The sequence below is a fragment of the Macrobrachium rosenbergii genome, chromosome 22 (genome assembly GCF_040412425.1).
Source record: "Macrobrachium rosenbergii isolate ZJJX-2024 chromosome 22, ASM4041242v1, whole genome shotgun sequence".
Classification (NCBI taxonomy): domain Eukaryota; kingdom Metazoa; phylum Arthropoda; class Malacostraca; order Decapoda; family Palaemonidae; genus Macrobrachium; species Macrobrachium rosenbergii.
The window spans coordinates 33,177,579-33,191,168 of NC_089762.1; the positions used below are offsets into that span (position 1 = coordinate 33,177,579).

Genomic DNA, 13,590 nt, shown 5'->3' on the forward strand with positions numbered 1-13,590 from the left:
CACATCACTAAGCAATGGAGGGCAGCGGAGCCACAAAGAGAGCATGTCAACACCTCGGAGGTGATGGAGTTCTAATCAGAAGTTCGGCGACTCGAAATGTCTAATAACCGCGGCATTCCGAATGGACAAACAAAGGAAGCAGGTTAAGTTAATATCGCGTTAATTAACATCCTCAACATCCGGAGAGAGCGTCTGAGATGTACGACTCAATTATCGAGTTAATTAAGCGGTAAATGAGGGATCTCTTAATTAATTAGTAGGAAGGAACAGATGCAGGACGCGCAAGTCGCTGCCATGTTGGGGAGTGGCGAAATCGGACAGGTGGGTAATTAAGAGACTGTGGTGAGAAGAAGAGACGAAGTTTGGACAGATTTAAAAAAAAATACACTAACCTTCTCAATGTGTGTTAAGAGACACTGGAAAATAGTGCTTCTGGAAGCTAAAGAAGAAGATTAAACGTCTGCATATTATTTTCTTTAGATGTCAACTTTATACTGTACCCAAAAAAGTTCGTGTCGTCTTTTGACCACAAATTTTGGGTTTTATTTTCTTTTCATTGGATAGATACTTCTCCGAGGACTTTCGTTGTTATTGTTCCATTACGTAAATCTAACAACCAAATTTCAGCGATTTACCACACAAATTTGGGGAAACATTCAACGTTTAATTTATTTGACAGATGCAAGACCATAATTTTGAGGTCTGGTAATTAAAGGCTACTCGTTAAACATCAGATGACAATGATCTCACTGAGGAGGTTTTCGGTGTCATTAAAATATGTTTAATTTTCTTCTATTCCATTTCTCATGTACTTTTAGGATGGAGGGGAAATAACATATAGGGAGATCTTACACTTAATAGCTGGGTGCATATCTATGCCATTTTGTCAAGAATAATTCTCTTAAAAGTATATAGTAATTAGTCTTATAAATAAAGAATTAACGGTAACTTAAAGGGTAAAATCTTTGCTTGTTCTTTGAACTTGAGACTCAGAGTGAATAATCACTATATTGGGCCATATATATATATATATATATATATATATATATATATATATATATATATATATATATATATATATATATATATATTATGAACAAAGAAAAGGATAATTATGAAAATGTTTGTCAATTTTAAGTGCGTAGGTATTAGAGTAAATTTCTGTTGCGTAGTATTTCAGACGTTTCAAAGATAGGTTCTCGTGTGGTTTTACCACAGTTACATTGCTCTGTGTAAACAATTAGACAGCAACATAACCTAAAACTCCATTCATAGATAAAAACTCCATTCCCAGATAAACACTCACTTGCTAAATTACCAAACTTGAAAGAGGTGCAATAATATTATTTACATATACATAAAATGTTAGGCTATCAAAAGAAGTCCCATGCACCATTCGATCGGTGTGTGTATATGTATGTGTGTGTGTGCGTTGATGTGTCTGTGTGTACGTCAGAACTTTAAAACTGATAGAAATGTGAGAACTTCGGGAATTATAGTTCCAAGAATGTTTGCCAAACAAGCCAGTAACAGCCAACCAAGTCCTCTCTCTCTCTCTCTCTCTCTCTCTCTCTCTCTCTCTCTCTCTCTCTCTCTCTCTCTCTCTCTCTCTCCCAGACGATACGTCAGATACATATATGAGTCAGTGAATGGGAGAGGGAACTTGGTGGTCATTTCAAATGCAAATTTGCGTTTATTGGCTCTTGAAATCTAAATAACAGAAGGCCTGGTAACTTGCCTCCCCACCGTTGCCCTTCACATATGCTAATTTGTCCGAATGCCAGTTGGAGCTGTCAATGAGTTTTGGCTTAAACTGTTCCCTTACACGCGACTGAGGAGTCTGTCCATCTGTGCTATTATAGTATGAAAGGTTTACATACTCATAGATGAAGGAACTCAACTACAGAAACTGAGCACTTGTCTTCCTATGGTTACGGGACTGGCCTGTTTCATATGTTTGGTTTCGTATGCTACTATATTCTAAATTTTATCTGTCAATTGATTGTTTATTTGAGTCCATATGTTCTTCATTGCCTTTGTGAATTATTTACATTTTGTCCAAGTTTTCCAATTTGAATCTCATTTTATATGTATAGGTTCTTGCTAGTAGGATCATAATTTATCTTTATTTTCTTTTATTACAAGAGACATTACTGTCTAACATCTATAGATTTGCATATAAATTCTACGTTAAAAATGCGTAGAACTTTTGTCCACGGCTGTAAAACAGATTATTCATAGTAAATGCAAGTGTTACCGTAGCTCATAAATAATTCAATTAAAAATATCTTCGCAAAATGGGTTCTACTACTTAAAAGCTTTCAGAAGTATGTACCTCTTTATAATTATTTGACCAATTAATTTTTGCTATAATACATCATTATTTTTTCAGCTACCTTTTGGTAACAACAATTCAACAATATGTAAATAACAATCAAGAAACTTTAAAGAGAATTCCCTTAACATTTGTTTAGGTCTGGTATCTTCTTTTGATCATCGGAAGGAATCCTGAAGAATTTCTTACCAATTATTCATTAAATAATTCCGAATGATCACCTTTAGTTCAGCCTTCAAACCATGAGATCAAGAGGAATATCTGTTTCTCTGCCTTGAATTCTCCTTATCAGTATAATGGTCATTCTACCGTGTAAGCTCACCAAATATCCGCGTATACTATAAGCTCACCAGATATCCGCGTATGGTAGGACGAGTTTGATTGAATGACACTTGGCCGTAAGTTCAACAATACCCTTCAGTCTTTCGCTACATATGATGACTTTATTCCGTAAGTTAATAATGAACTTTCCCGGGAATCAGGAGAGAGTACATTGTTCTCCACGAGAGGTATTCATTCACAGGGAGACAATTTATATATATAATGCATAACTGAGGCCTTTGTTTCACGACGCTGACTGTAAAGTTCTTGGAAGTTGATTCCGTTGTTAGTTATTAAGGATTATGTTGTTTGATGTTCTTTGTTTACTGCTTTTCTTAGAAAGTATTTTGAATCCAAAATCTACAGATGTATTAAATGTGTTGTGCACCTTTCAAAGCCTTTATTGACGGTTGTGTTCTGCATCGCAGCATTTCCTCAGTTTCCTTAATTGAGTAAATGGGAACAATGCAAAGTTTTTAAAAATGAGAACCTTCAATAAGGATAAATCGTTTATCTAAGAATACTCAGGTTAGCTGCTGTAGGATGTTGAACACAGGTAAACATAACGTTTTGATTCCTTTGCCAAATTCTTAGAATTAAACTACTCTCTCTCTCTCTCTCTCTCTCTCTCTCTCTCTCTCTCTCTCTCTCTCTCTCTCTCTCTCTCTCTCTCCCAAGGATGATTGTGTGCGTGTTTGCACGGGAGAATATACTAGAAGAGAAAATCTGCTAAAATATCAAACCCAATCAACCAAATCCACTCAAAACTCTCTCTCTCTCTCTCTCTCTCTCTCTCTCTCTCTCTCTCTCTCTCTCTCTCTCTCTCTCTCTCTCTCTCCCCAAGTATGGCTGTGTGAGCGTTTGCACGGCTAATATACCAGAAGAGAAAATTTGCTAAAATATCAAACCCAATCAACCAAATCCACTCAAAGCTCTCTCTCTCTCTCTCTCTCTCTCTCTCTCTCTCTCTCTCTCTCTCAGGTTGGGGGTTATTGTGTGAGTGTTTGCACGGGAGAATATACCAGAAGAGAAAATTTGCTAAATATCAAACCCAATCAACCAAATCCACTCAAAACTCTCTCTCTCTCTCTCTCTCTCTCTCTCTCTCTCTCTCTCTCTCTCTCTCTCTCCAGGCTGGGGATTATTGTGTGAGTGTTTGCACGGGAGATAGGTCATAAGGTAATGTCCACCATTGCCCGGTATTCATTATCTCTCGAAATCTCAGCGACAGGAGTCGCCCTTGTAGTATCTTGTCCCATCCGTCCAAGTCTGCAAATGGTGGAGGGAATTGCCTATGGCCTCGGCTTTGAAATTGGCCAATGGCCATTGTGCGTAAGCATACACATGGGAAACAGCCCATCTACAGGCGTTATTGTACCGAAAGATAAGCAAACATGCTTTGGCCGACGTATCTACAGATGATCAAAACAAACTTGTTCCAAAGGAGCCTTGGCTTCTGCGGCTGCGAGGAACAAACGTGTGAGATGTGTTGTTTCTCCGTTGTCTGGGTTGACGCGGCGTCTTGTGGATAGCACAACAATGGCTGTTGTGCTTTCAAAGGTCAGGTGAATTTGACCATATAGTTTCGCTAACATTATTTTATCTATTGTTATATGTATGTGTGTATATATATATGTATATATGTATATATAAATATATATACATATATATATGTATATATAAATATATATATATATATACATATATATACACATATATATATATATATATATATATATATATATATATATATATTATTTATATTTACATATACATATATATATATATATATATATATATATATATATTATATATTTATATATTTTTTCCATATACATGTGTATGTATATATATACATATATGTGTGATATTACATATTGAGGATCTGCCTTGATCAATCACGTTTTGTGTTTTTTCCAACTTGTGTAACTGAAGGATGATACACTTCCAACGTCATATTTTCTCAAATGGAAAAAACTTCTTTTCGTCTTTCCCTTATAAAACTGTCCGTAAAAAGAAGATAAGGGGAAAGACGAAAATCGCCACAGTGTTTTTTCCATTTATTGTCTTCTACCAACAACTATTAACATTATCAGACGGCGGCCTTCAACAGGACAGTAGTAATACGCGTAAGGACTTACAGCGGTGTACAAAGGCCTGTGCAGCCTTTTTGGAAAAAATGCAATTCAAAACGTGATTGATCAAGGCAGATCCTCAATTAAGAATAACATCAGCTAGTATCAGTACCATCCTATAAATACGTCTCAGATCAACGCAAGGACCTCCGTTGAACCGAATCGAATGGCGTAACATTATATTTGAAAATGACTCACTCTCACTAACTCACTCACTCACTCTGGTGGCTTTTGGGCCTCTTGGTGACCCATGGCCGCTTGCACCAGACCTTTCCACCTTCCCCTGTTGCATGTCTCCAGTTATTCTCAGGATCCTCCACTCCCAATTCCCTTAGATCTCTTAACACACTATTTTTCCACCTCATACTTGGAAATGAAGAAAACGGGTAAACAATGAGCCGAAGTTTCTTCGGCGCAATCGAGTTTTCTGTACAGCCGCCAAAGCGTAAAATCGAGCTACCGAAAATAGATCCATCTTTCGGTGGTCTCGATATAATGCTGTATGAGCCGCAACCCATGAATTTAACCACCGCCCGGTGGTGGCCAGTCCTTAGCGTTGCCAGAAGCACGATTATGGCTAACTTTAACCTTAAAAAAAATGAAATAAAAACTACTGAGGCTAGAGGGCAACAATTTTGTATGTTTGATGATTGGAGGGTGAATGATCAACATACCAAATTGCCGTCCTCTAACCTCAGTAGTTTTTAAGACTTGAGGGCGGACAGAAAAAGTGTGGGCGGGCAGACAAAGCCGGCACAATAGTTTTCTTTTACAGAGAACTAAAACTGGGTTATTTCAGAAATAGCAAAACATTTTCCATTTACATGAAGCATAGCTGAGGTAATTAGAGGTAAAAGAAATGGAGGTGAAAAATAGAGATAATTCTGTAGGCTTCCGGAAGATGGATGAAACTAACATGAATTAAGGATTACAAATTGCAGCACAGTAAAAGTGAAAAATGGCCGACCTTTTTTTCAACTCGGCTTGCCGTGAGGAAAATGGATCCACTGTCTGAGCTGGAAGTGCCATTGGAAGGCGAGTTATTTAAAGAGAACTTTCCCCAGTGTCGGCCATTTTGAAAGGAAAGCATACTGAATCGACGTTTAATCCATTTATTGTTAATTTTGTTTGATTTCCTTCGTTAAGTAGTTCACAAAAAAAAAAAAAAGATATCGTGCTTTTTACTGAGAGTGGTTAAGTTAGTCACCTTGCTGAGAGAGAGAGAGAGTGAGAGGTGGGGGCAGGAACCTGGAGAACACTAAACCAGTTAAAAAAGTGGAAATTCTTCACGTGAAAGTTTAAAGAAATGTACAACATCTATTTTTTCTGCATTCATAAACAATATAAGAGCGTATAATAATTGTTTCTGGACTTTAACGATAAAATACGGAGATATGGATTACAGTATCATTGTATTTTAAATAAATCACTGTGTATACGCTAGAATTTTAAAACTCTTATATTCGAAAGGTAAACCACAGGCGAGCAACCGGCTGAAAATATTACTGAAATAGCAGATACCACTTAGTGTAAAATTATGGGGAGAGTGGGTTAGCGCCTCGGTATTTCGTCAGTTTGAGGGGTGGGGGGGGGCCGTTGTGTCTCCGTCCCGGATGAGTGTAAGGGGAGGGGAGGGGAGGGGAGGGTCTCAATATGCTGTACATAACAACGCTACGAAAAATGAATACCTGCAGCAGTTGCTTGCATGCGTAAATGAACCCTGTTCTTTTCCTGTGCAAACATATAATATTTTTCACTCGTAAAAACACAAGTTTATGTGCAAGATGTATGATAATAGACATGCGAAAGTGAATTTCCGACCTCTCTTAAATTTCCGAGTGATATATGAGAGAGTACACATGCTAAGAAAATTTGAAAATTTGCATTTCATTTACATAGAGAATGAGGCTGTATATAGCAAGTTATTAATACTTCCGCTTCTATAGTGCCAAAATTTACCAAAAATTGGAATATCTGCCTCGCGAGAACTGAGACCCTTGATAATCATAGTAATGAAAGTAGAGAGAGAGAGAGAGAAAGGGAGACAGAGAGAGAGAGAGAGAGAGAGAGAGAGAGATCTTGGCGTTGGGGAGACTATAGAGCGCATATCATCATTATTGTAAGGGAGAGAGAGAGAGAGAGAATCTTGGCGTGGGGAGACTATAGACCTCATAATGTCATTATTATGGGAGAGAGAGAGAGAGAGAGAGAGATCTTGGCGTGGGGGAGACTTTAGACCTCGTAATATCATTATTGTGGGAGAGAGAGAGAGCGCGCGAGAGCTGGGCGTGGGGAGAGAGAGAGAGCATCTTGGCGTGGGGAGACTATAGACCTCATATTATCATTACTGTAAGAGAGAGAAAGAGAAAGAGAGACCTTGGCGTGGGGAGAGAGAGAGAAAGAGAGAGAGATTGGCGTGGGGTAGACAATAGAGCCCACATTAACATTATTATAAACAAAGGAAGCAAAAGCTAGGTGACTTTCAAAATATAACCGTACAATTATTTTAAAGGAATAATAAAGGGTTATCTTATTGTTCACTGACATCTAAATAAATTATTTTGTAAATTTCAAGTTCTTTCTTGTTTGTTGTTTACATCTCGAAAATAACAAGGTGCATTGATTAGTTCTAAACTCCTGAAGCATTATTAATGCGACGCTCGTAGATTGCATGCGTTCACTCAGTTTTAAAAAGGAGGCGTTACAAAATAATATACGCTTAAAAGTAAAAAAATTTTTTATCATTCTTCCCTTTGATGTTTTTTTTTATATAGAATGCTATTTCCCTGGCAGAATTGTTTGACAAATATTATGTAATAGTTACAGTACAAAAAGAAAATATATGAGCGCACACATAATATAATATAATATATATATATATATATATATATATATATATATATATATATATATATATATATATATATATATATATATGTGTGTGTGTGTGTGTATATATGTATATATATATATATATATATATATATATATATATATATATATATATATATATATATATATATATATATATATATATATATATATATATATATATATATATATATATATATATATATATATATATATATATATATATATATATATATATATATATATATATATACTGTATCTATATATGTATATATATAATATATTTATATATATACACAAATATATATAAGTATCTGTATAGATACTGTATATATATATATATATATATATATATATATATATATATATATATATATATATATATATATATATATATATATATATAACATTTCTCTAGATCTTACTGTCGCAAATAAAATTTTCTTATCTTACTTCTCTTTCATCTTGACTCTTATGAAACATAATCTTAAATTTTATCACATAAAATTCAACAAAATTTCAAACTTTTACCAGAAGAGATTTCTCACGAGTTTAGTAATTAAATATCATGGTAGTAAAAATACTAACAGCTTCTGGAGAAAGTAAATGCATACTTCACAGTTGAAAAGAACTTCCCTTTTTTAAATGTCTGCATTTAAAGTCCTTGATAAATATTTCACTTGATATTTACCGTAAAGCTTTAGTCATAAAATTCTGGACAATTTCGAAATAAAGATAAAAATCTGACGGAACGAAGACGCCGTTTAAAATCTTTGCAAAGAAATTATTCCCAAAAAATGTCTCCTCCTTTTTTTAAACCCTTGTCGTGAAACTTGAGTAAAATCTGCTTAAGAATTATCCAGTCGTAAATTCCAAGAAGAAAGGAATTCTGAAAAAAAATATGATTTTGACGATTTTACGACGAACCTTCAAGAATCGCGAATCATTTGAGCACTTATATACAAATGAATAAATTCTTCCCAGCACTTCTTCCTCCTCCTTCTGGTCCATTAGGGTGAGTTACGTTGAATGGAGCTTGACTACTTAACACTTGCTTCTCAGATTCCAGTTTATATATTTTTCTGACCGTGAATACCTGCCAATAAAATGTTCCTGAACGGATTATTCCGTGAAAGAGAGGTTATGTGATTCAAATATACATGTCCGGAAATGATTTTTTTCTTTTCCTTTGCGAATAAGTTTAGTCTTTTAAAATTTATGTGAGGTCAGTGAATAACCATTCACACATACACAACTGGATATATATATATATATATATATATATATATATATATATATATATATATATATATATATATATATATAGATAGATAGATAGTAGATATATATAAATACTGTACATATATAAATGTGTATATATATATATATATATATATATATATATATATATATATATATATATATATATATATATATATATATATACATATATATATATATATATATATATATATATATATACTGTATATATATCTTTCACATAATACGTATTAAATACTGTTAGACTCCTACCTTAGCACTGCCATCGCAGGTGACATAGTCAGTCTCAGATTGCTTATTGTATTATTACACTAGCTTTTATATCTACTGTTGTAGACAGTCTGTCACAACCCCATCTGTAGTCGTGTTAGGATCCAGTCTATATTTGCTATTGTTTGCTTTAGTTAACGGCTTGGACATGGCCTTAACACAACCCCGTGGGTAATGCTACTATATATGATGATTTAAGTTGGGCTCCTGGGGCAAAAGAAGAGCTGGATGACCCAGATATACCGTAACTGGAGAACTTAGATAAAGGTGGCTAGAGATAAAAGAAGAGTTGTTTTTTGTTTATTGGGGAGTACCGAGGATAAAACAATAACAAGTAAAAAATGCTCTGAAGTTTCTTCCGCACAATCGAGTTTTCTGTCCGGTGGTGGCCTCAGCCACGGCCCATAAAACTCTTCGCCGCGGCCCAAGAAACCCTGCCACCGTCCGGTGGTGGCCGATGTTGTTGGTACCTATAGCTCTGCCAGAAGTGCGATTGTGCCTAACTTTAATCTTAAATAAAATCAAAACTACTGAGGCTAGAGGGCTGCAATTTGGTATTTTTGATGATTGGAGGGTGGATGATCAACGTACCAATTTGCAGCCCTCTAGCCTCAGTAAGTTTTAAGATCTGACGGCGGACGGACAGACAAAGCCAGCACAATAGTTTTCTTTAACAGAAAAACTAAAAACTATTCATATGACTATAATCACTTCCCCAAGAGATTGCTAGATTACGTTTTGCATTTCATTTCTAGGCATAGTTATTCTTTACTCAGGCACTTTTGTACACGATATATTCAGCCTAATTCATATGACCGAAACCTTCAATGGGGATTATTTTTCGTTTCTTTTTTTCCCACACAAAACAATGAAAACGGAATTCCGCATTTTAGTTGCCCCCGAGGAATCATTTTTAAGTGAAGAAACGTTCATTCTGCCGTTGACAATTTCCCTAGAGACCCTGATTCGCTGTAAAGTTGTATTGTCTAGTCCCAGAAGACTGCTACTAGTATTAGGTAAATTTCCTCCAGGAGCTAAAACGAGATTACAGTTGTTTCTACACGAGCTTGATTTCAATATTTTCCCGAATTCTTTATGCTTCTTTTTAAATTTCTAATCGTTTTGCTTGCAAGTAGGAATGACCTTCATAAAAGTTTTATTTATTATCGGTAGGGATACCAGCCATGATTGAATGTCACCAAAGTGTTATATTCATATTTAAGTCGTAAATTATGAATTCCCTCCCATTTCCCGTAAATCTGAAATGCCTGAAGCATACACGAATACCCTTATCAAAAGCAGAATGGTCAAAATATAAACATCACCCTTTTAACTGTTCTACAAAAATGTTGGGTGAAAGAATGTGGCCCAGGTATATTTGAACCCACAGGGAATATTTATTTTATTTATAATTGAGAATCACATTTCACATTTCTGTTGTCAGAAGCAACTGACGTTATCCGTATTGAAGAGCTCATTTGAATGCGGCGTACGTTCACGCAATTAGACGAGGCTTAAGAGCTTTACTAATGGAATTACCCTGAATACATTATATTCGATCCAATCATGTGTATAATATGATGGCTCTGTTTAAATGACTGTTTGGAATTTCTGTAAATAACAGGATCATTTGATTTTGGAATGTGAGGAGTAAAGGAAGGACTTCTGTTTAAGATCGTTCCTAGGGTCATTTGATGTTTGATATGAAAGCTATTCAGTCTGAAGAGACTTGAGAAGGACTGAGCAATGGACAGTCTAGTCATTTTCTGTTATTGCACAGTAACCTTACGCTCCTTCGCGTTACGTTGAGGTTATGCCTTTTGATTCAATATGTAGCGACCAAGCCTGAGGCCTTATTCATCCAATATGGCCCCCCTTCTCTAAAATGTAAAAAAAAAAAAAAAAAAAAAAAAAAAAAAATTATTTTGAAACTTAAATTGTGTTAATGAGGTTATCCGGTAATATTTGGTTTTGAAAAATTCGTTTTAGATAATAGTTGTTCATTGCAATTTGGCAAGATTCGGAGCTATTGTGCGAGATAAGGAAAGCAATTTGAGTTCCCTTCGTGTTGACAAGCAAACCGAACAGCCTTAGAATCTGAATAAATTACGAAAGTTAGATTAAATTAGGCCAAAGAACTCGAACTTCAATAGTTAGATAGACGACGAATGGAGATCGGTCGCTATATCTCTTGAACAAAAACTGTTGGTGTAAGTTAATTCAAAATTTATGTTTTCTTAAATTTCTCAAAACGAATCCTCTCTCTCTCTCTCTCTCTCTCTCTCTCTCTCTCTCTCTCTCTCTCTCTCTCTGCTTACTTGATTGAAACACTACCTACTTCCGCTCAAAGCCCGTTGCTATGTATATTTCAAGCCGAGCGAAATCTAATTTCAGTGGGTGAGTTTTAAAAATGAAATAAACAAGTAAAAAATGCGCCAAAGTTTCTTCGGCGCACTCGAGTTTTCTGTACAGCCGCTACAGCGCATAATCAAGGCCACCGAAAATAGATCTATTTTTCGGTGGTCTCGATATGAGCCGCAGCCCGTAAATCTTAACCACGACCGGTGGTGACCTATCATATATCATTGCTAGAAGCACGATTATTACTAAATTTAACCTTAAATGAAATAAAAACCACAGAGGCTAGAGGGCTGCAATTTGGCATGTTTGATGATTGGAGGGTGGATGATCAACATACCAATTTGTAGCCCTCTAGCCTTAGTAGTTTTTAAGATCTGAGGGCGGACAGAAAAAGTGCGGACAGAATAAAGTGCGGACGGACAGGCAAAGCCTGCACAATATTTTTGTTTTGCAGAAAGCCAAAAATGTTAATAATTCCCATTCTCTGTCGGTATAGTTCTACAACAGAATTCCTACTAAATGTTCAACAGTTATATATCCTTGTTGTCACTTTGATTTTACAAATAAGCTTTATAAATTCCTCAAGTGGACATTCTATCACTTTACAACTACTCTCCCCATTTTACCCGCTCGACAGATTGAAGAAGAAATTCCTGTTAATTGTAATCTTGCATACGTGGTTACTCTACAGCCAAAACAATTTGCACTTATTCCTTTTCTGATCCTTAACTTAAAAATAAACAGCTAAAGACTAACGGATTTGAATGATATGGTTGTATTATGGTCTACACATATAAACACACATTTATGTATGTATATATATATATATATATATATATATATATATATATATATATATATATATGCATGTGTATACTGTATATATATATATGTATATATATACATACATACATATATATATATATATATATATATATATATATATATATATATATATATATATATATAATAATATATAACATGTTCTCGTACCGTGATTAAGGACTGAGTACCCACCTCGTTAGGGCACTCCGCAGAAATTTAAGCTTTAACCCACGAAAAATCAAAACTGTTCCGAAGTTAATTATTTGACGCGTAAGATTTTAATTGCCTTTCTGATCGATGACTCCATAAAAATCATTCTCTTTGGGTTTATCAGACAGAATTTATATAATTATTTGATTTGTTTTGATAAGAGAAACATGTAGGAAATCTATCCATTTCAACGATATATTATCACATTTACTCTGCAATATGTTATTCTTTTCCATAAGGTACAGTCTAGCATTGAATATATGTTACTAGATAGATAGATAATAAATACAGAGAGAGAGAGAGAGAGAGAGAGAGAGAGAGAGAGAGAGAGAGAGATGATAAGACATGCTAGCAGAATCATGTGTACTCGGTAATATGTTACACCCCCGTATGGGTAATCACACGTCTCCGTAAGGCACAGTCTAACATTGAATATATGCTACCAGATAAATGGATAATAGTATAGAGAGAGAGAGAGAGAGAGAGAAGACACGCTAGCAGAATCACGTATACTCTGTAATATGTTAGACCCCTGTATGGGTAATCACACGTCTCCGTAAGGCACAGTCTAACATTGACTATATGTTCCCAGACAAATGGATAATAGAGAGAGAGAGAGAGAGAGAGAGAGAGAGAGAGAGAGAGAGAGAGAGAGAGAGAGAGAGAGAGAGAGGTGAGAAGACACGCTGGCAGAAACAACCGTTTTTCGTTCTCGCGTCACTTCGGTTACTTGTTGATGATTGGTGAGCTGTCGAAGAGAAGTTTTTACACTCCTGCTGAAAAATAGCCGACGCTAAGAAAGAAAAGAAAAACCTTAGCCGGAGGTTGGGTACAAAACCTCAGCGAAGTTTGGAATGTTTTCGACCGAGTGTTCTTTTGGCTAATGGAAAATTGTAGGTTTCTTTTGCAATGTGCAAGACATTGCCAAAATTCCTCGTGTTTCTCATGAGGTAAAAGAAACCAAAAACGTTTAAACCTTCG

General features: G+C 35.3%; 1 protein-coding gene across 1 annotated transcript in view; it reads right to left on the reverse strand.

The window, feature by feature from the left end:
• The window catches only part of LOC136850456 (uncharacterized), a 78,610-nt gene extending 73,567 nt beyond the window's left edge, over positions 1-5,043 (reverse strand). Inside the window, exons 1-2 of the mRNA XM_067124032.1 lie at positions 5,012-5,043; positions 4,090-4,207 (exon numbers count right to left, since the gene is read on the reverse strand). Of these exons, the coding sequence (XP_066980133.1) occupies positions 4,090-4,207; positions 5,012-5,043 (150 nt within the window). The remainder of the gene's footprint in view (positions 1-4,089; positions 4,208-5,011) is intronic.
• Positions 5,044-13,590: the final 8,547 nt, after the last annotated feature.